The sequence below is a fragment of the Chiroxiphia lanceolata genome, chromosome 18 (genome assembly GCF_009829145.1).
Source record: "Chiroxiphia lanceolata isolate bChiLan1 chromosome 18, bChiLan1.pri, whole genome shotgun sequence".
Classification (NCBI taxonomy): domain Eukaryota; kingdom Metazoa; phylum Chordata; class Aves; order Passeriformes; family Pipridae; genus Chiroxiphia; species Chiroxiphia lanceolata.
The window spans coordinates 11,241,469-11,267,612 of record NC_045654.1 but is presented as its reverse complement, the minus strand read 5'-3'; the positions used below and the strand labels follow the sequence as shown (position 1 = coordinate 11,267,612).

At 42.9% G+C, this 26,144-nt stretch overlaps 1 protein-coding gene across 3 annotated transcripts in view; it reads left to right on the top strand.

Moving 5' to 3' along the window:
- Positions 1 to 26,144, top strand: part of TMEM132D (transmembrane protein 132D) — a 228,325-nt gene that overhangs the window by 185,300 nt on the left and 16,881 nt on the right. For all 3 annotated transcript variants that reach the window (XM_032706180.1, XM_032706182.1, XM_032706181.1), the window contains exon 5: positions 2,693 to 2,836. In XM_032706180.1, coding sequence (XP_032562071.1) covers positions 2,693 to 2,836 — 144 coding nt within the window. The remainder of the gene's footprint in view (positions 1 to 2,692; positions 2,837 to 26,144) is intronic.

The window sequence follows — 26,144 nt, the reverse complement described above, 5'->3', positions numbered from 1 at the left end:
TGTCATTGAAGTTGCTGTGATTATTTACAGAGTTGGGTTAAGTACAGACCTGCCAGACAGACAGAGAGCTCTGGGGCAGGACCCAAGGCCATGTTACTGAGCTTTGGAGCCAACTGAGCCTCTGGACATGCAGAAATTCCCTGTGGATTAGATGTACCTTGTGAAAGGTCCCGAGAAGAACAGGGTAGTGACAGTAAAACAGCTGAGGTACAACATATCCTGCTTTTATGTGTGTTTCCGTAAAGTGGCAGGCAACAAACAGGTGGATTAGGATGCAGTCTGTATTCAGGATATCCAAAGCTAGCACTGGAAAAAACCCCAGAGGTTCAGAAGAAATTCATGAAGCTTTTGAGAATCATTCTCAGCTCCCAGCTCTTACCAGGGGAAATTACATTTGCCTTTGGTAAGCAGAACTCATTAATCACACTGTTTCAAAGGCTTGGTTATTAAACTTCCCCTTGCTTTATAAAATAATTGCAAGGGTCATACTGTAATGGATCAACTGGAGGGAGGAAGCTCTGCCTGCTTGGGGGAGCAGGTCTAGGTAGGTGGTGTGGCCTCAAACAGTCCCAGTGAAATGAGATTCATACCCCAGTGTTTGCAAAACCAGGACCTAACACCTGGATTTTGTAATTACAGTGGATGCTTAATAGCACTTGTTCTGTCAAGCTGCCTCCACGTGCAGCTCTGTGGAGGAGCTACAGGAAAGTAGAAAAAGCTTCTAGATAACCTGCCTGCAGTAACTTTGCTGCAAAGCCCAGGTGTGGGAAAAAAAATCGACCTGGAAACTTAATTGCAAATCTGAGAACTCAGTTGCTTTAATAATATATTCTGTCCTGAGAACAAATGTGTGCTCAAGACAGACGGGCCTTACCATACAGGCAGATATTCTCACCTTTGTGTGAATTATAATTTCAAAATATCTCCAGGGCTTTTCTGCCGAGGGAGGGAGAGGATTTTCTTCTCAAGTTCTCTTTTTGTGAAATCCTCTTTCTCCCTTCCCTAAAGATCATGGTGAGGATGGGGCAACTTTAGCAAAGCAGCTACAAAGTGACCAGGAAGGGGTTTTTTTTTTCTTTCTTTAAATATTGCTTTATTCGTCCAAGAAAAGTGTGTCTGTTTCTTTAAGTAGTAGGAAAAGGTCTTTTTGATGTGAATCCTTTAGATGAGAGAAATCTCAGCTTCTCCTCTTTAGCCCAAGAGGCAGTAGGAGCAATCATCATCTTCTGGTAGCTGGGTTCCAACTTTGTTGTCTTCCACAAGTAAAATCAGGTCAGTCTCAGAGCTCATAGCGTGAGCTATTTAGATAATGAGAATTTAGCACTTGGGGGGCTTTGGAAGCCTTTATTGCACAAGAGCCAACTGAAATCAAGAGCCTTTTGTTCTATGGGGTAGTTCATGGTTCTCAGGCACAGTTCTGAAAGGCTCAGAGACCTTTCCAGGAACGAGTGGGATCTTGCAATTAGGGGTGGAAGGATTGGGGCAGCAATTTGTGCTCTGAGCGTCTTGGCACTGCTCAGGGATCTCTGTGGTGCCAGACTGAGGTGACACCCAGGTAACAGAGAGCACTGTTTAGTCTCACACTCTTCATACAATCAGAACTCAGCACTTTTAAATTAGAAGTGATGAATCAGATCCAAGGAATGCGTTTTGGAATAATTGTCACAAGAGTGACAGACACGAGTCACAGCAGAGCTCATCTTCTTTAAAGAGCCCTCAGCATCCTTCCTCTTTTTGGGAGAGGAGGGTTTTGCACAAGCCTCATTAAATAGTAAAGAAAGAGTTTTGGGTATGTATTTGTCCACCTTTACCCAACAAGAACTGGGATAAGTCCTAGAAAACCTCAAGAGGGTCTGATTGCACACAGTCATTTATGCAGGACCTGAACAATGGCACTCCAACTAATTCCCTTGGAGGCAGAGCAAAGGAAAACCACATGTTATCTGTCAGGAGAGAGAGTGTCACTGTTTTGCAGGCTGTGAATTGTTGACTTTGCCAAGACTGCATCCCTGAGGGCAGCCTGAAGCCTGCCTCTGAGGCTGGAGCTGATTCCAGCCTGAGTGTCCAACCAAAGGGGCAGCCAGAGGCCCTGTGCAGGATGGCAGTGGGCTGGAAGATAAGGACAATTGCAGACAATCTTCCTCACTGCAGGGACCTGTGAGAGATCACCCAGGAGACTGAGGCAAAGCGGATTTCTGACTGTCCTTAGTCCACACTTACTCCCTAACAGTTGCACTGTATTTGTCCGGCAATGTCGTAGAATTTCAGAGTTCATAGAAAACCTTTCAGAAAACAGTTTTCCGGGTAAACCAGCAAGATTTAAGACACTATTTTCCTGTGATCAGCAAGATTGATGGGCTCCTCAGGATGGAGATTTCACTACTGCTAAATGCAAGGTGCATGTTGTTTGTGTGGTGCAGGGTCATTCCTCGGGTGCCAGGTGGCTTTGGCACTTGATGAGCGCCATGAAATAGCAATTAGGGCGTGGCAAAAACTTAACAGCCCTCAATCAGAATTGGGAGTTTGGTTCCAGGACCAAAGGGAGGGAAGTTTGTCTTTCCTACCTGCTGCACTTGGAGCAGCTCTTGGCAGAACCATTAGGAATTAAAGCAAAGCTGAATCTAGGTGGTGTTAATGAATTAGTAGCAAAATATATTAATTAAAGGGCCTTTTTTTTTTTTTTTTCTCTTAGGAAGCAGAGATCCTGAATACAGCTATTCTCACTGGGAAAACAGTGGCTGTCCCTGTCAAAGTGATTTCTGTGGAAGATGATGGGACTGTGACTGACCTTCTGGAGTCTGTGGAGTGCAGATCCTCAGATGAAGATGTCATTAAGGTAGGATCATACTGCTCCATTACACAAAGGCAGAGGCCCTGCAAAACAGTGGTGTTCTCTAATGGAATGAGTTCTTTCATCTTCCTAACTGCTCTACTGCTGGAACAGAGAGGTTTATTACTGCTGTTATTGCTGTGTAGATTGGCTCAGTGAAGCAACAAACCAAACACAAAATCACACATTTTCCATCCTGCTTGTCAAATACTTGGAATTGTCTGACACTTCCCACTTTTGAAGTATTTTCGGAGTTCACTGTACCTTCACTTTTTCAATTAAATGGGCTGTGTAGGTTCAGGAATATTGACAGCTGATGTTGTGGAGACAGAGGTGATTCCTCTGAAGTTGGTTTGCCACACTGGAACAGGAGCTGTAAGAAGTCTGTGTCTGTTCTTTCTTCTGGATATCCTGTAATTGGATATATAATTATTTGGTGTATTGCAAACACCGTTAGTTTTACTTTTGGTGTTTTCTTTGGTCGTAACTGCTACCAGGATGTCTCACAGGCAGCATGTTGGCCACCAATCATGGACTGGAAATTGCTGGATAAGACACTTGGCTGGTGGATTTACTCTGTACAACAGCTCTGTAGCCCAAACTTCCTGCAAGATAAATGCCAGGCAATAATAAGCTACTTACTCTTCTCAGTTGTGACTCAGTGTGGACTTTCCCAGCCAGTGATGAGGTGAGAGCTTGCAGGAATGCCTTTAAGTCCCTTTTTAGTACTGAAATCATGGGGTCAGACTGCACCCTCGAGATAACTGGTGCTTCTTGAAGGCTTTCAGCTGGCCCCAATATTACTACTAAAAGCTTGTAAGAAATCCTGAGTATTTCCCACTCTTCCTGGTTAATGACTGACATGTGGGTGGAAGGACACAGCAGTGGTGAATGGTGGGAGATAAGGTGGAGAATATTCCAGCAGAGTGACAGAAAAGCTGGCTTGTCTACAGCAGCTTTTATCTTTTCTCAAACTCACCTGTGGCTGTCACTTGAGAAGAGGGAACTGAGAGACACAGCCACAAATAAAAGTCAAAATTGAAATTTTTTTGTAAGATAACCAGCATGTCACAGAACGGTTGCAAATACTTCAGGCCACCCCTCCAGCTGCTGGAAATCACTGTTATCCCATTAACTTTTGTGAACTGCCCCTTATTGAGGACTTGGCCTTTGTGAAACTTGCCTTAGCCTAGAGCTGAGTGGATTGCTGAGCATTCTGCCTGTTATGGTTCATTTTAATTTGGATTCACAGAGCTCAGGGCCTCCCCGGGCCCCATTACCTCAAGAACACTCTTCCTAGGGGACAGTTTTTGCCTTTCTAGGCACGGATGAGTGTAGGTACTTGGTTGTTACTGTCAACATGGGGAACTGTTGGGACTTTGAGACGTCCCTATAAGATTAGCAGGTTCATGTTAACGAGACAGTGACAACTTAGAGCAGGGTAACTGAAGGATAAAGCTGAGTAGGGGAGGAAATGATCTTTCTTGAGCTATCTCTAAAGATACATTTTTTTTACCCAAAAATTGCTGGTTTTACACTCATTGGACTTTTTTTAAAGTAATTCCTTGATGATAATTTATGGTATACAAGATGAACACAAGCAATTTCAAAGTCCAGCATTTTTTATGTTTCCCATTTAAAATCTACTCAGGTTTCCTATTTATCTGAAGAGCCACCATGTTGCTATTTTCTTTCTGTGATTAAATGTGTCTTTCTGGCTGTATTAATATAAATCTTTTTCTCTTTTCTTCCTTCTATGAAGCCCTTTTGAATCTGGTAAATCTGCCAAATATAGTGAGCTGTTGGACTTAATCTAGATTTAAAAACAGAAAGAAATTATTTGGGGTCCTCATGTCGTGGAATTTAATGGACTAAGACCTCACTAACTCACCAGCAACTTTTTATTTTGGGGGGGGGGGGGGAACTGGAAAAGAGGTTTTGAAAGCAAATGTGTCATTTGGAAGACATTTTAAAAAATCAGTTTTGCTTTCTGAAGTTGTAATTTATCAGAGTCATTTGGCCTGGTCACTGGATGTTGGTGCAGTGGGTTTTGTCTGACACAACTCTACAGCAGCCTGTGCTCAGCTCTGGCCCTGGCAAAGAGGTCACAGCAGTAAAGTCTGTATCTGTCATGAAATGTAAGGACATGAACATCCCAACACAGGTTTGTGTGTCTGTCCAACCAGGCTGTCACCAGCCAGAGATCAGGACATTCTGGGCTCCCTCCTCTGCAGTGGGAGGGCAGGTTTCAGCAGCATTAAAATGAGTTGCCAGTTTAAAATGAGCTCTTAATTGAAAACGTGGCTCCAGGTTTCCAGTTTACCTGCTCTGTTTCAGGCCAAGCCTCCTTCACAGGCATCTAATGAAGAGAAAGATACATAATTACTGGCCAGCCTTCAGCAAGCAACTGTAATTAGAGTTTCTGTTCTCTGGGAATTAGAGTACTGAATATAAAATGGAAAAAAAAATCTGCTTAAGATGCCCATTGCAATATAAAGATTAAGATTATATTTCTTTGGGTCTTTATTGTTGCTGTTTTTCAATGCACCTGTCAAGTAGCATCTAACAGACTGATTATGTCTTTGTGGCTTAGCTTTTATTCCTGGTTTTTTGGTGTTGATTAATGAGGAGGTTAAGCTCATTTTCCTTGCAGAATGAGGATACCTCATTCTTCTTTTTGTTTCAGGGTCCACATTTATTACTCATTTTTTTCATCTGAGACTTTAAAGAACTTTAAAGAACTGGACCAAATTCTGCACTGACTCATTTTGTGCCAAACTGCGCATGGTTGAACTTGGTTGAATAAGTCAGGACAGAATGTAGTTCATTGAAACAATGTTTTTATTGCCAAGTGGTTATCTTAAATTATTTGGTCCAGCATGACAGAGTAACCAGACCAAAAAATGCAGGCATGTTATAGGCTCTGTTTTACAAATAACACAGAAAAGTTAAGGTGAGGATTTCAGTGCACTCTAAAGTTCTGAAGTTGATTTTAAAACTCCTACTGACCTTGTGGGAAGGAGAGAGATTGGTGAGAAGACTTTCTTTGGTTAATATAGATCAAATTCTTGAATCAAGAATGGGGAAAAAGGGAAAATAAACATCTTCTAATCTTTCTTTTTGAAAAGATGTTTTCATTTCAAAATGGTCATTTTTTTCCCCAAGGCTCAACAAAGCCTAGAAGTCTCCAAAGCAAAACTTCCCCGTTCTCTGGGTTTTCAGTTTGATGAGTTAATTGAAAATCTGCATTTTGGTTGCCCTGAAACAAAAACACTTTTAGGTTGATTTTGTTTGATCAGTTAACTAAAAATTCCAGCACATTCTCAGCTCTGTCCAGGAGCCACTTGCCTGAAGTCACACAGTGAGTGGTGCCAACACTGGGAACAGGATACAGTCTCTCTGTCCCTTTTTTATATTGAACTGTGTATTTCATAGAGGACTCCATTCAAAATTTGCACGTTATCCAAATCGGTGTGGCTTTCCAACAAAATACCTTCAGATTATTTCCTTCTAGAGCATCTTGTGCTCTTGGCTCTGAGGCAGGGATGCCAAAGGGAGGCAGGTGTGCTTTGTGCCTGCATTACAAGCAAATTCCTGGGGCAGAACTGAAAGGAGGGTGTTACTTCTGGCATCCTTTGCAGAATCTGGGAGGCTGTGCAGGATGTTACAACCTGGCCTCTCCCTCTGAATTCCCATTTCCCAAGGCTCTACAACCAGTTCTGACCGTGGGATGGTTGCCTGGTGTTTGTGCTCGTGTTCTGCAGAGTCCCATCCCTCTGGCTTTGCGTGAGAAGCGAAGCAGGAATGTTTATCCCTCCTTGCTGTTTACCAGGATCCTGTAGAGCTGGAAAGCAACTGCTGCAGCCCCAGCTACACGAGAGGGAGTCAGTGCTGGTCAAGGGAAAGGTTGGCAGCTGCTCTGCTCTGTTCACTTTGGAGTGTATTAGAGGGGATAACAGCACACTTGGCAATTTGTAAAATATTACTGCAGGCTAATAAATCTTTCAGTAACACTTAGTGTGGTTTTATCAGTGGCAAAATAACATCTTTTTAATCAAGTGACAGACCTTACAAAACCTGAAGTGCCAGAGCATTTAAAATAGCCTGAAGCAGTCAGTGTTTTAAAGCATTAAACTTTTAACAGCTGTTCCTTTTCTTCCTTACCCTGGCGCACTTCAGGGAGAAGTTGAATTCTTCTAAAGTCAGTGGAGTGACAAAGTAAAAAAAAATCAAAGGGAGAAGATAATCGAGTCCAGGATTTTATCTGCTCTTTAGTTTAGCATTGGCAGTTCCAGTGCTGCAGATTTCCCCACTGTGCTTCAGTGACAGTCCATTTGATACTCTTTTAACAACACATTCTTGGATGCATTGATTACACACATTTTCAACTGGAAAGGAAAAATCCTCACAGCTGCAGGTCAAAGGCATGGGCCCCCAAATGGAGGTACTGCAAGGATACACAAAAATTTAAAAACATGGGTATGAAGAATCCCAGCTGCCTGGTGATCTCCCAAGTTTAAACTAATAATGGTAAAATAAATCTGTGCCTTGAGGGTTTGGTGAAGATCAAGATCATGACATGATTTTCCACAATATGATGTGATTTCTCTCCCCAGCAGAACTGTCTTATTCCATCCCCAAAAATTTTGATCCATCTTGGAAAAAATACTTTAAGTCAGCAAACATGAAAAGTAAAAATGCATGTTTTTATTTTCTGCAATGTCTAAACATTTCATTTTGATAGTAGATGATGAAATCATGTCCTGTCATTTCCCCTCAGTTTCAGCATTCCTGACACTGGAATCTTTTTGAACTCTTCACCCCGGGATGAAGTAACTTTGAAAACGAAGTACTTTTTCTGCTTTCTTCTAGTAATCAGGAGACAGAGCAGACTCAGAAAAAAAGCACTATCAAAACTAAAAGTTGTAATAGTAACTGTCGAGTTCAGTCCATGTGCTGTTGATGTTGGCTCTAAAGGAAGCAGGAACAATTTTAAGCCGTCTCTGGTGTGAAAAGCAGACGTGGCAAAGATGAATTCTGGATGTAGAACTGATATAACAGCCTTGCATCTCCCAGGAATTGTCTGAAACTCACCTAAAGCTGTTGAACTTACTGGATTTGTCTCTCTCATATTCTGCCAATTCATCATTCCGAGGCGAGTCTCGCAAAGTAACAAGGTTTCTGTGGCATTATTTGCCTTTTTTGTAACCATCCATACTGAAAATCCCAGCGTGGCTGCCACAGTCACTGTTGACTGCACTTCCTTTATATTTATGAAAGGCTATAAGCTTATAAAACACAAAACTTCTCTGTAATGGAAAAATTCCAAGTAATTCCTGAATAGAGACTTCTTCAAAATTCTACAGAAGATAACCAGGAATCTGTTCCTTTGTGCTTCATGGGAAAGAATGTGTGTTCTTGCAGAGCCAGGGATAATAATCTCTTTTTGTGGGTATTTCTCTTCCTTTATTGGAAGAAATATGTCTATATCCATAAAAAAAAATGAGGCAAAAATCTAAAGAATATCTGAACAGCAATGTCAAAGGGGACTTGTGTGAGCAAATTTAATCATCTGCTGAACCCACAAGGGGCTGATGAATGTCCCTAATGTGTTAAACAATTGCTAACGTGCAATTCTGTGACTGTTCAAAACTAAGTGACAGGGAGCTGCCATCCCTGTCTCTGCTGCTGAGTGAAAATGAATCCATTTATTTTCTTGGGGGATGAGGAATGTGCCTGCTCAGCTCCCTCACTGAGCTCATCTCTGATGCTCACAGTGCTCCTGCCAGCACTGGGAAAGAAGTGACACTGGGGTGGGAGTCAGTGGCTGAGGGTGAGAGGGTGGCCAGGAGTGCTTCTTTCTGTGGAGTATTTGCTTAAATGACATGTGAAATGATGGCTTTGCCCAGGCATTCCCCTGCTGTCACATCATCAGTCTGATCCCACCCGTGTGAAAGGCTTATCCCGGCCCTGTGCCTGTGAATCCCTCCAGGGAAGATGCTCAGGAACAATCATGAGGATCTTCCAAGTGGCTCAGACTCTTTCTGATGTGTCAGATTTGTGGAGTGGAAGACACCTGTGTGGGAATGTCCAAATCCCCTTGTCTTTCAAAGGGGATTAGTGGTCTTAAGAGATTTTAGCTGCTTTCAAACCCCACCTCGTTGAAAACTGAACCCCAGCGTGTTGAGAAGTGCTCTAGCATCTCAGTGAGAAGAGATTGGTTGATCTCTAGAGAAGATGTGGAGAGGGAGCAAGGAACAAAGGGAAATGAGTTCTCTTCTTCCTTCCACTGGGCTGAGCCAGCAGTGCAGATGATGTTACACTGATACAAATGATATAAATTGGGCTCAGATCATCCAGTAACACCTGTCTCCAAAACAGGAACTTGCATTAATCGTTACAAATTGTGATTCTTTCTCTTAAAAAGTTCCCTTCAGCTTTAAAACTCTGTTCTTCAGTTCCAGTGACCGTCTGCCACTTTCTTTGAGCAGATGAGGTATTTATAGCTCTCTGAGCCATCCTCCAGATCATGACACAAAACTCTGTGTTGCTTTGTTACCACACAGTAAAAAGCTGCAATATACCATATAAATTACTGTCTTCTCAGCCCAACTTGGGATTTTTCTGGACATATCAGATACATCATAGCCACTAAAGACTTTGCTTTAGTTTATCATTTGCAGGACTGTCCAGATATTGTATGGAAAGGGTTGGTCTTAGTAAAATAAAAATACGTGTAACAAGATATTTTCAACTGATTTAAATATGCTCAAATCCTGTGGCTCTGTGAGGATTGTATCAGTATAAGCTGAGGTGAGGCTCGTGATGTGGAGGTAGTAGAGAAACTGCTGGTCAGATCTGAAGTATCCTGAATATCAGCTATGAAATAATTGGAAGAAGAAGGGTCTTATTCTAGACATACAAATCTGAAGGAAAAGGGGAGCCTGCATGTGTTAGGAAGGCTAAGAGGTGGAAAGGGCATAATGAGCCCAAGTTTTTAATGGTGTCCTGTCCTCTCTTTGTTGGTAATGAAGAAAGGAAGCGTGTTCTAATGGTTAAACCTGGGATGGGATTTTGGGCATTACAGATTCTAATAAGGGCTCAGTCTGCATAGAGTGTGTGACACTTGATTTTCATTTCTCCCTTAATAAGGTTGGATAACAATTAGGTAACCCAGTGGCTGGTTTTTCAGGTGCTGCACTGAAATGTGCTGGTGACAGTGTGGGCTCTGGCACGTGCTTTCAACTGTGACATCGAGGTGCTATTGTGGTCCCTGGCATGTCCTTTATTTGATCTGTCTCAGCATAGACAAGTACAAAGGATGTATAATGGTCCTGAATTACCCTGACAGATAAAGAGCGTTAATACTAAATCCCTGAAAAATGCTTGGAGATCTTTACATGAAATGTACTATACAAGCATTATCATTATGATTGTTAATAATGTACATAACCCTAACTGGGACAGAACACAGAGTCTTTAGGAAGCTCTGCTGTTAAATTTAACTTAATCACAGCCCATACAAAACACTATCATGATAAAATATTGGTGACTGAGTAAGGAAGGATTTAGAAGTATTTTCAGACTTCTTACGTAACAGAGTCTGTGCAGGTTGGCTGACTGAAGATTTCTTCTCTTTTATTCACTATCTGGACCATTTTGCATTCCTTTCTAGGACCTTTTTAGAGGCAAGTATGTAACCCTCTTTACCTGAATCTTAGAGGGCAAGGACTTTGTATACCAGGCCACAAGCTAAATGAATTGACTCAGGCAAGGTGAGATTCAGGCCTTTGTGGCTGTTCCACTGAAATAGGGTTCTTTTCAAATTATTTTTCTATTCCGGTTGGAGCAGATAATCACGGTCCCTATTTCTCAGACCAAGGACTGACTAATTAATAAGGAGTGGAGAAATGTAGACACAAGTCTAGAGGGTGAACAGTTCCCTTTGGTAGCCTCATCTCTTGCTCCTGCAGTTCTCCTGCAGTTGCCATCCAGCTGTTCCACACTGTCTGCTGCTGCTATTTTTGCTGTTTTCCTGTGCTTGCTGCGTCTTTTCTCTCTGTTTCTGCCCTTACTGACCCTTTGGGTTGCCAGTTATTAACCTTCTTATATCAGTCCCATTGCCAAGCTTTCCTGAGAGCTCTGAGACAATAAAATACGTAGTGGCATCCTAATGGCTCGTGAGCACCATTGGCTGCATGTCTAGATCCTGCAGTTCCTTATTTAAGATTTGCAGAAGTGCTCAACTTTGATTTAGGGAGATAGGTAAGCTCAGGCAGAGCAGAGGTGTCCCATGAAAGACCAATTCATCCTTTTCCAGAGATGCTTTTTGTGTGGCATAATTTTTCAAATTGCCATCCTCAAATAGCTCAGAAAGAGTATGCTTTGAGGCAGATGTTTTTGTGCTGTTTGAAGTCCAGGCTCATGCTCTCAGCTCTTCTCTGATTTTCCGTGGTGATTTTTGGCTGCCCATTAACTTCTCTTTGCAGTCACTTAAAAGAATGACATCATGCTTCTGAAGGATTTCAGGAGCATAAGAAGGTAAACCAGCCAAACACACCTGAAAAGTGGTTGAGGTGTGAGAATTCAAGGAGTTATCTGAGTCCAGTTTATTATCAAAAGTAATTATCTGTGATAGCTCTCATACTTTACATGAACAGGATCTGATCTTTACCTTTTCCAAGACTGTGGCTTGGGTGTTGCATTTGTTTGTAGGACACACCAGTGCAATTAATTTTCCCCCGTCAGCTACCCATGGAAATGCTGAACAGCTTTCCTGTTTCAGCCTTAGTTTGCAGCATCATCTTGTTTAACTGGTTGTTGGATGTTAAGCCTGATTTCTGAATCTATTTAGGCATTCAAATCCAATTAATGTAATTGCAAATTAGAAACCTAAGCACCTACAAAAAGTGGCTTTAATGGCTCTTCAATTTTAGTTAAAAGTGTAACTGTGTATTTAGAGCAGGTGGGTATTACAGAAAGCTGATATTTTCTCCCAATTTATATAATCTCTTCCATATAATAACTATTAAAAATAATGTGATTATTTGCAAGCAGGTAATTATTTTGCAGCTGTAAACAGTTTTTGTTTGAGTAAATTCAGGGCATCTCCTTTAGACTTCAGGATTTGAGTGCCTTCAGCAATTTCTTGTAGCATTTGTGAGCATATGAAAAGCTGTGGTTAGTGTTTGAGATTCTGTACAGACCTGGAGCTGATACCAAAATGAAATCTGTGAATATGACGTTCCATTACATGCTCCATTTCATTCTACTCACAGCCAGAGAGGGAGAAGTGAAACTTCAGTAATAAAGGAAAGTATCATTTGCCCTGGTGACTAGGCATCTGAGGGCACAGTGGATGGTACTAAACTACATTTTATGCGTTGTCTGTGAGCATTATATTAGTTGCACTTCACTGTCACTAAAAGAAAATATCGGGGGCTTGTCTCACATGCACAGAAATATAATTTCTGTTAATGATTGGGTTTCATTTCTGCCACTGAAAATCCAGAGCTAACTCAGTGTAGTTAATGGGATTGCTCTGCACTTTATTGGATGAAGAGAAGAGAAAGTCTGTTCCTTCTTGGGAGATTGTTTGTGTCTGAGCACAGCTCCCACCGTCACTGGATGGTTTAGTTTGGCATCAGCTTCGTGCTGAAAGCAAAGATCAGCCAGAGCCAATTTCAGTTGTTCCAGTGCCACAGCCATAAGTCAGCCCGTGTTTCCTTGAAAGTTCTTCACACATTTTGATGATGCTGAGCTGAGTTTCAAGCTTGTAACAAATCTTGAAAGCCGCTGTTTCCCTGGGGCTGAGAATTTCATCACAAGGATTTCACACAGGCCTGCAGATGGGATAAGAAACAGCCCCTCTGGCAGTACAGTTGTATGTACTATGCTAATTTTTGAAGACACCTTGACAAGTAGTTTTCCAGATTCTCCCCTTTGTTCCCAGGTTAAACAATGTGTGTGTCAAATCTCATCTCCACTCTCCCTTCCCTAAGTAGATTCAGCTGGAGAGCATTCACTGATACTCATTTCTTTGGAGCCCAGGCTGCCAGGAAAGCTGTGTGGAGGTGTGATTAACCTCATCCTGTGCTTCAGCACTCAGATCTGACAGTTATCATCTGGTCTCCTGCAAGGCTAATTACTGATAAGAGTTTTCTTCACGGGCTGGTTGGTTGTTTTGTTGTTGTTTGGGTTCTGAGAAAACCGAGTGGATAAAATGAGACATCAAACATCATAAAGTGTGCTCAACCCAGGAAAACTGCAGAAAAGAAATTATTAGGGAACATGAATGAATGTGATGATCCCAGAATCACATTAGCTGGGAGTGGACTTTCCCAGCTCAGCAGTACAGGAAACAATGAAGAAATAATCTGTTCCACTGCTGGTGGAAGGAGGATCCCCAATGGAAGGGTCTTGGTCTCTTTACCACTCAGTCCATCAGCAAAAGATGAGTTTACCCACTGCCAAGGGTGAAATGATCAGCTGTTTACAAACTTCTAGTTTAAAGAATTATCTTTAATCATGTACTTTTGCCAGAGGTTGGTATAATATGTCAAGACAACGTTAATCCTTTATTTAGCCATCAGCTGCCCTTTATTTTACAATGGCTTCCCCAGATTTGGTAAGAATTGGCTTTGTCTGGTATGTCAGACTCTTATTTTTTGTTTAGTGAGAGGATCCAATGAAGGATTAGAAAATCAACTTGATTGTAAGACTGAGGTTTTCAATGTGCTTTAAGGTCACTGAGCTTAAAGTGTGTAGTGTGATGGGAGTTGTGTAGTGTGATGGGAGTTGAAGACTCAACTCCAGGTTCCACTGGATAATAAAATTCAAGAGATCAGTTTAAGTGCATGGTCAGGATGAAATCTGAACCATCCTTGGCAAGGTCTGGCAGGGGGCAGGTGATGTCCACCAACCCCAAAGTAGAAAAGCTTTCATCACCCAGCCAGCTGTAGTGAGTATAGAAAATTCTGCTGAATCCTCAGACCTACTACTCAATTATTGTTACATTTCCTTTTGTAAAGCATTCAGGTGCAAAGTTCTCTGTTCAGCCCCACCTGATGTCTGTAGTGCACAGGTTGGAACTGAGAAAGACAATTTATGTCTTCTGGAACCCAGTCTCTGTGCAGGCCAGTTTGCTGGTGGCAGATTTCATGGGTGCTTTTGGGCTGCCTTAAGTTTTAATGAGTTTTAATCATAGAATCACAATGAGACCATCACTCAGACAGGCTTTTCTGGAGTTTGGAGTGTTTTCTCTTCCTGAGAACGGCCCCAATTTGGCTCTTTTGTTAGGAGCTGACACTGCACTGACCAGTCCAGTTATCTGTAAGTGGAAAAGCCTCATATGTTTTCTTTCCTCTTCAGAGCATGACAGGAGTGCAGGAGGCCAGAGCAGACTGACCAGAGTGTGTGTCTGAGATGCAACTCTGAGATACTCCCTGCTTATTGAAGAAAGAAAATAAGCAAAGACCTTGCTGAAAACAGCCTGATGGTGCCTGCATGGGTATCACTGTAAAACAGAGGCAAAGTGCTGAGGGTGATCTCCTTACAAAGATCTAAAGCACTGTAAAATGAACACTGTAAAATGAACACTGACTTTCCCGGGGAACGGGGCAGCACCGTGACCTCCCACTGCCTAATTGTCTGTTCCACTAAAACTTACCCAGCCAGCCTGGGGCTTCTGGGGCCTTACATCAAGTCTGTCATTTGTTATAGGCACATTTTGCCCTTTCACGTGAAATGCAGCCTGAAACACAGAAAAGAGCAGTTTCTAATTAAACTCCTGCCTAAATCCATTATATCTTCTGAAGACGCAGAGACAGGGAGATGAAAGAACTGTAATGATCCCCATATGTAAATAGAGATGTAAAAGTTTGTTTGGAGGGATGGAGGTTAGAGGGCAAATAGGAAACCAAACATGAAGCCTCCTGGTAGAAATTGAATCATTAGTTATCGTGGATTTTCGTAAAAATAAAGTAATGTTGCACGTTCAAGTCTCGGTTCCTAAATGTGAACTGACAGTCTATGAGTTAGCCACTGAAATGATATTATAGACCAAAAAAAAGAATAATAGAGGAAATTGAGAGAGCAGAAGAGAGAGTTGTAATAGAATTGGGCCTTGGTACAAATACGGATCATGAAAGGGAGATTGATTTAGTGAAAGATATGAAAGTCAGAAACTCAAGGTGTTAAAAAAATCATCTGCTCATCTGATAAAGAATGCCTAAGGCTGCACAACTTTTAGCTGAAACAGCCAGATTTGCTTAGGGTAGATGAATTCTAAAATTGTATGAGGAATAATAATAATATAGTACAAGGAAACTTGCTTTTGCAGCACACACTTGCTGTATTAAGAAGTTGTGCAAAAGACAAAAAAGCTTACATGGATCCATCCATTGGAAAATAACCTTCGCTCATAAATTTGGTCAGAAGATACACAATGAAGGAACTGCTGTAATCCAAAGAGCCTAAACAGTGACATTTCCATGCTAGCCAGCTCTGAGGATTTGGAACAAAGCACTCCTGGTGAAATGAGTTGTCCAGGCTGCTTCTGTGGGTGGTTTGTTGTACCTAAAAGGCAGGTAGGACAGATACAGATGCCGTGTGAGTGGCACCTCCATCTGAGTGTCTGCTAATGTGGAAAGAGTTGGTTTAGCTTGTGAAAGCCTTTCAGGATTCATACCTATCCACCTCTTGACTGCAAAGGAATGAAAATCTCCCTTGTGTGAGGGAGGAAGGCTCAGAGATCCAGATGAAACTGTGCTGAGATCTCCTGACAATGTCTGAGGGTGATAACAACAACTCTTTTTTTAGTTTGGAAGCCAAAATTTTGAAGTACATCTTCATTCCCAGCACTCCTAAAGGTATGAATAACTCCCCACTGAGAATTACAGCAGTCATAGTTCTGTTCTAAATATCACATCTTCATTTTCCATCTCTCTCTGTTCAGAAGTCCTGCTTTTCAAGCAAATTACAAGAAAAGGATTTGGGGCCCTCTTCTTCACTCCTGTATCTCAGCCCAGTGAAATATTCAGAATCATACACAGAGATTGAGTGAGACACAGCAGAGAAGAGCCCAGGGAGGAACTATACACATCCTGTAATCATCTTTTCTCTTCTTACAACATGATTTTTCATGGTGGGGATCACCTCTGCTTCCGAAAAAAAATCTGAATAATCTTAGTGAGTCCCTCAGCATCTTCCTGAGGAAGACAACCCTTGTTCCCCTGAGGGGGAGTTTAATAGCTCGCCTGAAAATCTCACAAGTAATTCCTGGAGAAGTTTGGAACACTTTGTGGAGCCTGCTGAGGGTCACAGCAGGCAAAGTGCTCCCTCCTTCTCAGTCTTACTCTGCCTGGGAATGGGTGAGTGACACTCATCAGACACACAGACACTTCTTTCAGGGGATGTCCTGAAGCTGAGCACGACTCAGTGATGGCACAGGCACTGCTGAGCAGCTGGAGCTGCAGCACCAGGATGAGCTCAGGATCATCCCAGTAATACTCAGCCCTGGTCATAAGCTGTTGACTGAGCCCACTGTGAGCGTGAAGGATAAAACCAGGCTGAGCTCCTGCCGGCTCATTGTGCTGAGAGCTTGCATTAATCATGTACATTTTTCCAGGGAACTTTGCATATAGTCGAGCTGTCCAGTTTATTCATGTTGTCTGGAAACCAAGAGGAGAGGGTGCAGCTGCCCAGCTGCTCCAGGTGCCTGCAAGGTGGGCCAGGGAATGCTTATGCAGGGACTTGTGGATTAGCATAAGTGAAGCACTGGAGGCTGAGTCTGTCTGGCACAGCACCCACACTAAATACAGGAGTGTTGCTGGGTTTTGGCCATGAGGTCTTTATAAAAGAGCAAGTGTGTCTGTGAAATGCCAGAGATGTGACAGGCTGCACTGTCATGTACCCTGGAAAGGAGTGAAACACTCCCTGTATCCATCTAACTCCAGAATGAGCAATTCCTGGAGAGCCTGGCTGTAAAAACTGCTCCACTTATCTTCCTGGGATTTCTTAAGCCCTGTTTCTTCTAACATGTAAGGGAGACACAAGCTGCTGGCTGGTACAGTTGTCCCATCAAGTGTCCAGGATTTGTCATAAGCTCTAAACAGGAGTTTGCTGGAAGAGATCCAGATACTGAGTACACAGACCCACCTTGCTCATTCCTGTAGCTCCTGTACCCTGGTGTCTTCACATGGAATACAGCTTCATCAGGGCTTATGAGACTTTGTTATTAACATCATCAATTCCTAAACACTGAGAACGAGCAAGATGTGTCGATACAACAGGGTAGTTTGCTTTCAGATGGAGTCTCTTTCATAATCTGGCTATTCTTTCTTCTGAAGATAGTTCAGATATCAAACTTCAGGGCTCACCTCAATTTCACAGTAAATAGGTGCGTTGTCAGGATGGAAAGAGTGTGAAAGCATTTGGAAGATCAAAGCAGCACGACTCCCATAAGAGGCAATAGGGAACAAGCAGCTAAAATCTTACAAAATGCTTTCAAATCATCCTCCTCCACCTTCGATTCCCTGTCCTGGCTGAAACCAGCTGCTGAAATGTTTTATTGAATGTGCTCCTCCTGTAATTTCTTTGAAAGTGAGAGGGAGCTTGGAGGAACTGTGAGCTCAGGTTGGCAGCAGGATCAGCTGCTCTGCCCTTGCAGGCCAAATGGCACCTGGCTGCCCTTCCACATCACCCCATTAGCTGCCTAGGGCTAAAAGGTTGAGAGTTAGGGCACAGTTTGGCCTCGTCTTTGGTTATGGGGAGAAAAGCCGATGTTTTTCTAATCTTGTGTTGACCCTGAGCATGTTTTAAGAACTGTCTCTGCTTTGCTGACTGTTAGACCCAAGCACATGAGAGCCTAAATCCCATATATCTGGGCTGTTGCCTTGTGCACTGTGAGAGCTGTAGGCACAGAGAGGTGTTTGCTCTCCCCATGGTTGTTCCTGTCTCTTTTATTACATTTATATTACGAAAGCACCTGCACCTCCCAACAGTGCCGAGTCTCAGTGCCCAGAAACTGCAGTTCCCCACCAGAGAGACTGTCCTGTGACAGCCTAAACAGCCATGAATAAAACATTCACGAATAAACAGAAAGAGCAAAAAGAAAAATACCTTTTATGAGGTCAAATGGCAGAGATGAAATAAAAACTGCATCTCTTCATTCCTCACCTGGACTTCTATCCATTCCACGAGTGTGGGTTTTGTTCAATGATTTTTTTTCTAGACTATGTGTGTGAGAGGAAATGTTTCTGGCCTGGCTCTCCTATTTATGCTAAATGTAGCTATTTGCATTGTTTGGTTGATTATTCTCAAACCTCAGAGTAATGAGACTTCATTTCTCATCCCAGACAGCATTTGCAGATAACATTCCCCAGCACTTTGTGACCATGGGAAAGCTTCATAAACAGTTAATTCCTTCAGTCACACAATGAGGATAATAATATCTATACCATATAAATGCATATTTATGTGAAAAAAATGCATGCAGAGGCACACATTTATGTCATAAATACTGAGACTTCACTATGATGTGCTTTACAAAGTGTTGTCAGGAGGGTTTTTTTGCAAAAGGCTAAAATGCTGTTCGATAATAGGAGTAGTTCAAGTATAAAATGTTCATCATCACCACCATTGTTGTTGTTATTTTACTTGACTGTGCAAAGAAAGAGACACAGAAATGAAACAGTATTGATCCACAGTAATTTCACTGGTCCTAAAACAGGCTTTTGTTTAGCTAAGGAAAACAGGATGCCTTTGCTTCCGTCTTTTTTAATATGTTTTTTTCCTTGAGTCTTCTTGATTTAGCAAAATGTGATCAATTTTCAGGCAATGCACATCAGAATGCTTCACAAAGTGATGTAAATTATCACCACTAATGCTAGAAATGCAGGAGAGAATAATATACTTAGCATATTGTCACATCTTAAAAGGCAAGAAGAAAGTTTGAAATAACATTTACTTTGTGCAAACTTATCTAATTGCATTCCAGCAACATAAATTATTGTTGCTAGACTCTAGTTCCCTCCAGGTCCTTGGAAAGGGTGCTGAGCACTGCTTTTGTCTCCTGTCTGGAGGTTCAGAGGAGCTGGGAGGGGCTGTGTTGTTCTGCCTGTTCTCTTGCAAAAACGTATTTTCCAGTACAACAGGACCTGCTTTTGCTTTTCTGATCAATATTGAATCTGAGGAACAAAGATGAAACGCTTGTTTCCCTTTTCACCCAAAATCCCCACGTTTCTTGTAGATAACATCATGGACTACAGACAGGAAAAGCTGTGCATCATGCATCTCAATATATGGCTTAAAAATCACTGAAATTTTCAAACTGAGATGAAAGAAACAGTATTTGCAGCTGTAGAAAACATTCCTGAAAGTCCTTTGTCTAAGCAGATCTTAAATATTACTGCAGTTGGTAATTATCATCTTGCAGTCCCCAATGATCCCTAGAGTTTGGAGAGTTTCTAGTCAGATCCTCTCTAGTTCAAATGCTTTTCTTCGCTGATGTCACCAGGCCAGTCTTTCCCCATCCTGCAATTAATTGTTTTTATCCAACTTTATACTTTGCTCTTACCTTTCTTGAACCTCATCTATTTATTTCAGACAATTTTCTACACTATCAAGATCATTTTAAATTCTAATCTTGTTCTCCAGAGAACTTACAACCCCTCCCAGCTTGGCATCATCTGCAAATTTAATGAAATTAATTAAATGAAAATTAAATGAAAGACTCCCATTGACTTCAAGGGGCATTGGAGTGAACCCAAACTGTCTTACAGCTTTCAGAAGTGGTTCAAGTGAAATACACTTATTGCTTCACAGGCCATTTTTGTAAGGGGAAAAGACAGATGCATGCTGAATTATTCAGGGTCCTCATTGCTGACTGAGAGAGATTTAAGTAATTTGTCAAAATAATGACCTCTGTTTGCGGTGGGGAGCAAGTGGTTTTGGATTATTTCTGTCCCCAGAGAGATGCTGGAGGAGCCTGGGTTCAGCCCAGCCCCGCCACCAGGGACTTGTTTAGAGCTGTAAAATGAAAGGTAAGCAGCGGCAGCAGAGGTGTTTGCAGGTGGTGGGAGGCATTTTGGAATGATGATGAGAGTTTCCTTTGAGCCTGATGGAAACAGTGCTGCTGCCCAGTCCGTGGGATATCTGGGAGCTGGATTGATGGCAGCCAAGCTGCAGAGAGGAGTTTGTTAAAAACAAGTGTCTCAGGCAGTGTACTGACTCCAGCCACGACAATCTGCTTCCACTCAGGCAGGCATGGCCACAGCCTGACCCCTGTGTGTCAGAGCCCACAGCCAGCCCTGCTCTGCAGCCCGCTGTGGAAACTCAGTTTATCTCCAGTTGTCCAGAAATAGGCAACTGGGGAAGAGAAGGTTGTGTTGATGGGTTAGGGGAGGACAGAAATCCCCTCATTGCTCAGCATCCCTGCCCACACTTCCAGTGGGGGAGGATGCTCTCTCCCATTCCAATACAAACTTTGCAGTCACTTCTACAGCAAGTGTTGTTTGGAAAACATTCCCTGGCATTTCAGCCTGTCCGTGTTGGCTGGTGCCAGCTTTCATCTGGCACTGGTGTATTGTGGCTGCTGCTCTGCTGTTGGAGCACAATCCTGCTTATATTTGCTTCTCTGCAAGTGATTTTTGGCTTAAAAAGGCATAGGTCTCTTTGAGAAATTTGTCATGCTTTGCCGTTGCATTATTTTTGTCCTGTCACTTCAGAGTGTTGGCCAACTTTCCAGAACCTGCCATGCATGTATGAGTATATGTACATTGCAGCAGATTCTTCCTTTTTCTTCTAAGTGCTGATGTTGGATATCTGAATACTTGCCAGAGGACTAGAACTACTAGACTTTGCCTGGGCAAACTCTCTATCAGAAAGAGGACTGGATCCTTAAAACTCTTTGAAGTCGTCCTATTACCAAGATAGAAATCTCCTTGTCCTTGTAGCACTGAAGTCTGCCATTGCTAAACATATTTCATCTCCTTTTACCTTGAAGTGTTGAAGTGACTGAAATGCAGTGCCCTTGCTGGGGATGGTGTCTCAGTGACACAAGTGATTTCAGAAGCCTTTGGTCATTGTTCTGTTCAGTACCAGCTGAGACATGGCTTAGCTCAAGTTGTTGCCTGAAGATCTGGGCTTGAGATCTCAGACTCATTGAAGTCTGAGAGCCCTGAAGAGTTCAAACTCCTTTCATCTTGGCATTCTCCTCTCACTGCAGGGTCTTTTCAGTCACTTCTCCTGTGTAACTCTCACCTCATTTAAGTCTGTGGAGGTCTCATGTTGTGCTTTGGCTTGGGTCAGATCAGTTCTCAGTGGTGTCCCTAATTAAAATTTATGTATAACCCATTATGGTTTGGGCAGAAATTAGAGGAGCAGGACATTTCTTGTTTGAAGGAAGAATTGCTGGCCATTTAGGGTGGGATCAAAGCTTAGCAGAGTCAAAGAAAAGTCACCCTTGATGGATGGAAAATGGCTCTACTAAAGGCTGGATCCTTGAGCATCCAATCCAGTTTGTTGCTGGAGGGTTAGAGATGGGACATACCTGTGGTGTGAGTGTCATGCCATGGTTTATGGCACAGAAATGCCCAAGCTAGTGAGTCCACCCAGTGCTGTAGTCTCTGGAGGAGGATACGGAGCTAAATTCTGTGGGCACAGCACCACACATATGTAACTCTTACTTTTAGTGCTCAGCTGGTTGGGTATGTTGTAAATCTCTCCAGATCTCCCAGCTTGAGGACTGGTGTGCCCACAGTCAGCCCAGGTGCACCTTGCCCATGAGTTTGGGAAGAGGAACCAACATGTGACTGCCTTCCCTCCTTTCTGGTTGTTTTTGTCAAGGCCATGGGCCAAACTTTGTCATCCATTTGCAAAGGTGAAAGTGTAATTTCTGAGTCTTTGGTAGCCACCTGTTGCTGCAGCACGAGCTGCATAATTAGAACCGACAATCCCTGTCTTGAGATTTCTTGGAAGCTGGAAAAATGAGAATGTTGTCAAAAAAATAGCAGTGCTTCTAGTCTGCAATGCAGTGATGGAGATGAAAGATGAGTGAATCCAAAGAGGCAGAGAATATATCAGCCCAGTGCCTTTTTCTAACTACTTTAGAAGTCCAAAACAGCCTCTAAGAATTTACATTTCTCTTGTAGCCTTAAAGAAAATGTATTTTAAGCTGGCTTCTCTATTTCTTTCTCTTTACTGGACCAAACCAACAGCAAGTTTCATAACAGTCATGCTTAAAACTACAATAAGGGTGCTAATTTCTTTTTGCATCAGTTGATGCAAAATATTTTTTATATTTTATTTGGGTGTTAGCAGTTTTCCATAAAATTACGATAACCCTTTCAAAGAGGATCTCTTTTTTTTTTTTTTCTCACAGAGAAAGAATACATTTCACTGGAGGCAGTGTTGAATCATACTGTGTTCTCAGTTCTGAGTAACATACAAATCTCAGAATGTGAGATGAATTTTTTGTAGGTGGACAGTGACTTTCAGTGGCTTTGAGGGGAGAGGCAGGGGGTTCTCTTCAGGGTTTGTTTAAAAGACCTGTTGCTATTTTGGCTGACACTTTGAGACTTGAGCTGGGGACCTCCAGAGTTGGGAGCTCAGCCTGGAGCAGGGCAGCTGCAGCACACAGCTTGCCCAGCCGTGGGATCTGGTGCTGCTGGTGCAGTGGGGGGTGTGGAGGAGCTGCAAAATCCACTCTGCTCAGCACATCCTGCGTGCCTCACTCCTCCTACCTTCACCCTCGGAAGCAGCATCCACGGAACAGGCGTTTGAATTCGCTGGTGGGGCACAGCAATCCTTTGCACTGGTGTCGTATGTCAAAAATGACCTGCTGGGGACAGATTAGAAGGGACTGGAAGCATGTCTCAGGGTGATGAAGAGGAAAACAGGAGTTCTTTAGAGAGAGAGAGGCTTGTTAACGTAATTGTGTTACATGTGATGGCAGCGCCAAAAAAGAAAACTGCACGTAGCCAACAGAAATCCCGTGCTGTGCAAATATGGCAGAGACTCAGATAGTTCCAGTCCCACACCTGCCTGTGTGGTTATACTGCAAAGAGAGGACAGGTCCCACCACCACTGAAACCATGTGAGGGTGGCAGCAGGAAAAGTGTGGTGCTCCCACAGGTAGTGGGGCCAAGGGAACTCCTCACCAGGATTCTTGGTTGGACTCCATGATCCTTGTGGCTCCCTACTCTATGATGCTGTTAGAGCAGGGTCTGCCCCAGTTTGGAATAACAGGCCACTGCTGAGAGGAGAGCCCTGGGATTTGGGGTTTCATTTCTTGGCTGGGTCACAGATGTTCTGTGAAGCCTTAGGCATGTGATTTGATCTCCATGTGATTCAGCTCTTTATCTCAAGAGTAAATAAAAGCCTGTTTCCCTGCCTTGGTTAGATTCCATAACATCTCTCTGAAGGGAACATCACTGGGTGTTGGGGCCCTCATCTCTTCTGTGACTGTAAATGTTGCTGCAATGTGTTAATGGAATATTTTTAGGGGGAAGAAGTGTTTGGATTTGGTGATTATCAAAGGGGAAATGATCTCCATGTTGCAGAAACCATACTTCACTGAGGAATAACCTGTTGCAAGGCTGCAGCAAAGCCAGGATGAGCCTTGGTCTCTGTGGGAGGACAAGCCCACAGCTTCCTGCAGTGAGAAGGGACATTTTGGGAGGTGGCACAAATGAGAAAACTCCTTTTCATGTAGGGAAATCTTTTTTTCAAAGGACTCTTTGCTTTTGTATAGAACAAGCAGCATTCAAGTAAAATGTTTCTTTTAGCATTGACCTTCCAGCTATACATTTATTATTCTAGCAGGCAACTGAGAATTACACACATGCCTTCTGTGGTCAGCATATGAGGGCAGAAAATTCAGTATATTAGGGCTAAATTCACCTCAGCATAAAACACATACTTGCTAAATTCACCTTAGTATAGATTTATTGCTAAATATAGTACAAAGCAGTGTAAAATCTGTAAGTATTGAAATATTTTTGCCAATTAAAACATTGAAATATTTTTGGCCTTTGTGAATGAAGGAAGTACAGTGAAAGAAATTTGATGCTGAATTTCATGCTGGGTCACAAGTGGAACAGAAGGTAACAGGGTTTAGTTTCCTATAGACAGTGGGAGTATAAAGTATCCTGGATGTGACAATTAGATCTTTTGCACCCCTAATTTTACTGTCATGATAATTATAGACAAAATCAAAGCTACTGACTACACATCACTGGTGCTGGTGGTTTAGTTCCCCAGCCTGGGTCTGCAATCCCTGTGTCAGTGTGCTGTGGGAGTGCTCCAGCCCCAGAGTTCTGGGAGAGCTGGGCAGCACTGGGACTGCTCCTCACCACCACTGCCAGTGCTCCTTCACCAGCCCTTTGGCATTTGGGGAGATTCAGCATCTCCTGAAGTCCTTCAGCTGCTCTGGGAGAGTACAGGGGTTGCAGGAAGCACTTTGCCTTCCTGTGTGTCCTGTCAGGTGGGTGCTGCAGGCAGTTGTGTCCATTTTCCTCTCAGCTGCTCCCAGGGGGTCTCACACACACCATGAGCAGCTCACAGAACAGGCTATTTCAGGCTGTGAGCATCTCCATTACCTTCCTCCTCCAAGTGTTGCTTCACTGACTGGATCTGACCATCCCCTTTACAGCCTGGCTTTAGTGTTTAGTCCATCCAATTCATCACATTCTTCATCGGCTCCGCTTCACTTGGACCTTGGTATTTATTACCCAGAGACAAGAGAGCAGCCTGTGTCCTTTCTTTTCATGGGTATGAAGCAAAGTTGTTCCATTGCCATTACACTTCTTTAAGATTTACTGGAAGGAAGGGAGAAAAGCCACTCTCAATTTAGTGATGAAAAGCTTGGGGTGCTGGATTTGTTTATCATTCCTCTCCCGCTTTTCCTGGGCGACTGCAGTGAGTGATACAGAGTGCTTGTGGTTTCCAGATCAAGAGAGAAATAGGAAGATGTAACTCAATTAGCAGAGGCAAGAACGTGTTGTCACATTGATTACAAACAGTTGTGGCTTCTAAAACCTAAAGCACGAGTTGGGCTGAGTCCAGCAGTTTGGTTTCTGTCTAGTCATGAGACGGCGCTTGCCTGTCTGACGCTCTCCCTCGTGACAGTGCTGCCATCCCCGTGTCCTGATGATTTAGAGGAGCAGACACCAAAGCTGTCTTGTGCTTTTGCTTATCCTGTGCTAGCAGGATCACTGCTCACTGAATATCAGGAGCAGCAGGTGGGCAGGAAGTCGCCACCTCCCTTTTCCAGCTGGAAAGCAGGAATCGCAGCCCAGCCAACGGCAAATGAGGGATGGCCAGAGCAGCAAACAGAGTGGGGAACAGCAGGAGTGAATGAAGCCATTGGAATTCTCTGTGCATTGCCTGCTTGCCAGGGACACAGCATCACCCTGTGCCATGATCCCCTGGGCCGTGCCCTCGGTGGCTGCTGCTGCAGGTCAGGCAGCGAAGGGCTGTGCTCTAAATACAGATACATTTTGAGCAACAGAAAGATGCAGTTGTGTAACCCCAGCACCTGAGCTCTTTCTTGTTTCTTGCAGATTAAGCTTTGCAAAATCCCTCTAAAACAAGGGGATAGCATCCTCATTTTACAAATACATCAAAGGCAGATTAAAGCCCGGATTCTTAAAGAGATTTAACCACCAAACTCCCCTGGAGTTCAGTGGGAGTTAACACTTCAGTATCCTTGAGAGTATTGATGTCAATAAATTGCACACAGCCACCTAATAAGTGCGTGATGGAGTTGGGAATTAATCCCAGGCTTTTGGAAAGGTTGTTCTGTGCCTTTACTTTCCTTCCTGCAAATGAGAATAGCACTGAAGGTACTGTGGACTCCCTGTGATTGGATTTTAATTGAACAGAGTTTCATTGTGATGATTCTCTTTTGATTTGTGGCCCCAGTTGATTAAGGCTTATTGGGGAAAATTTGGCAGAGTTTACTCAGTCAGAATTTGGCGTTCTGTAAAGCAGCTTCATGAAATTATGCTAATTTCCCTGGAATTTCATCTCTGACAGTAAAAAGGAAGAAAAGGATGCTAGCAGGTTCCTGTTGTGTCAAGGAAACAACTTGTTTTGACATTTCCGAAATGAAATGTTTTGATTTTTCGTTTTTAAAATTACTTTTTCCTTGATGTCACGGTGTTCTTTTACATAATTTTAATCATTTGAAATTGAAATGAAACTGAATTTCGTGACCCAAAAATGAAAGCAACTGTGGGTGTCTTGAAAGCCCCGCTGAAATCCAGCGTTCATCCTGCAGGCAAGCTCGACTGCCAGTCCCATGGGAGAGGGG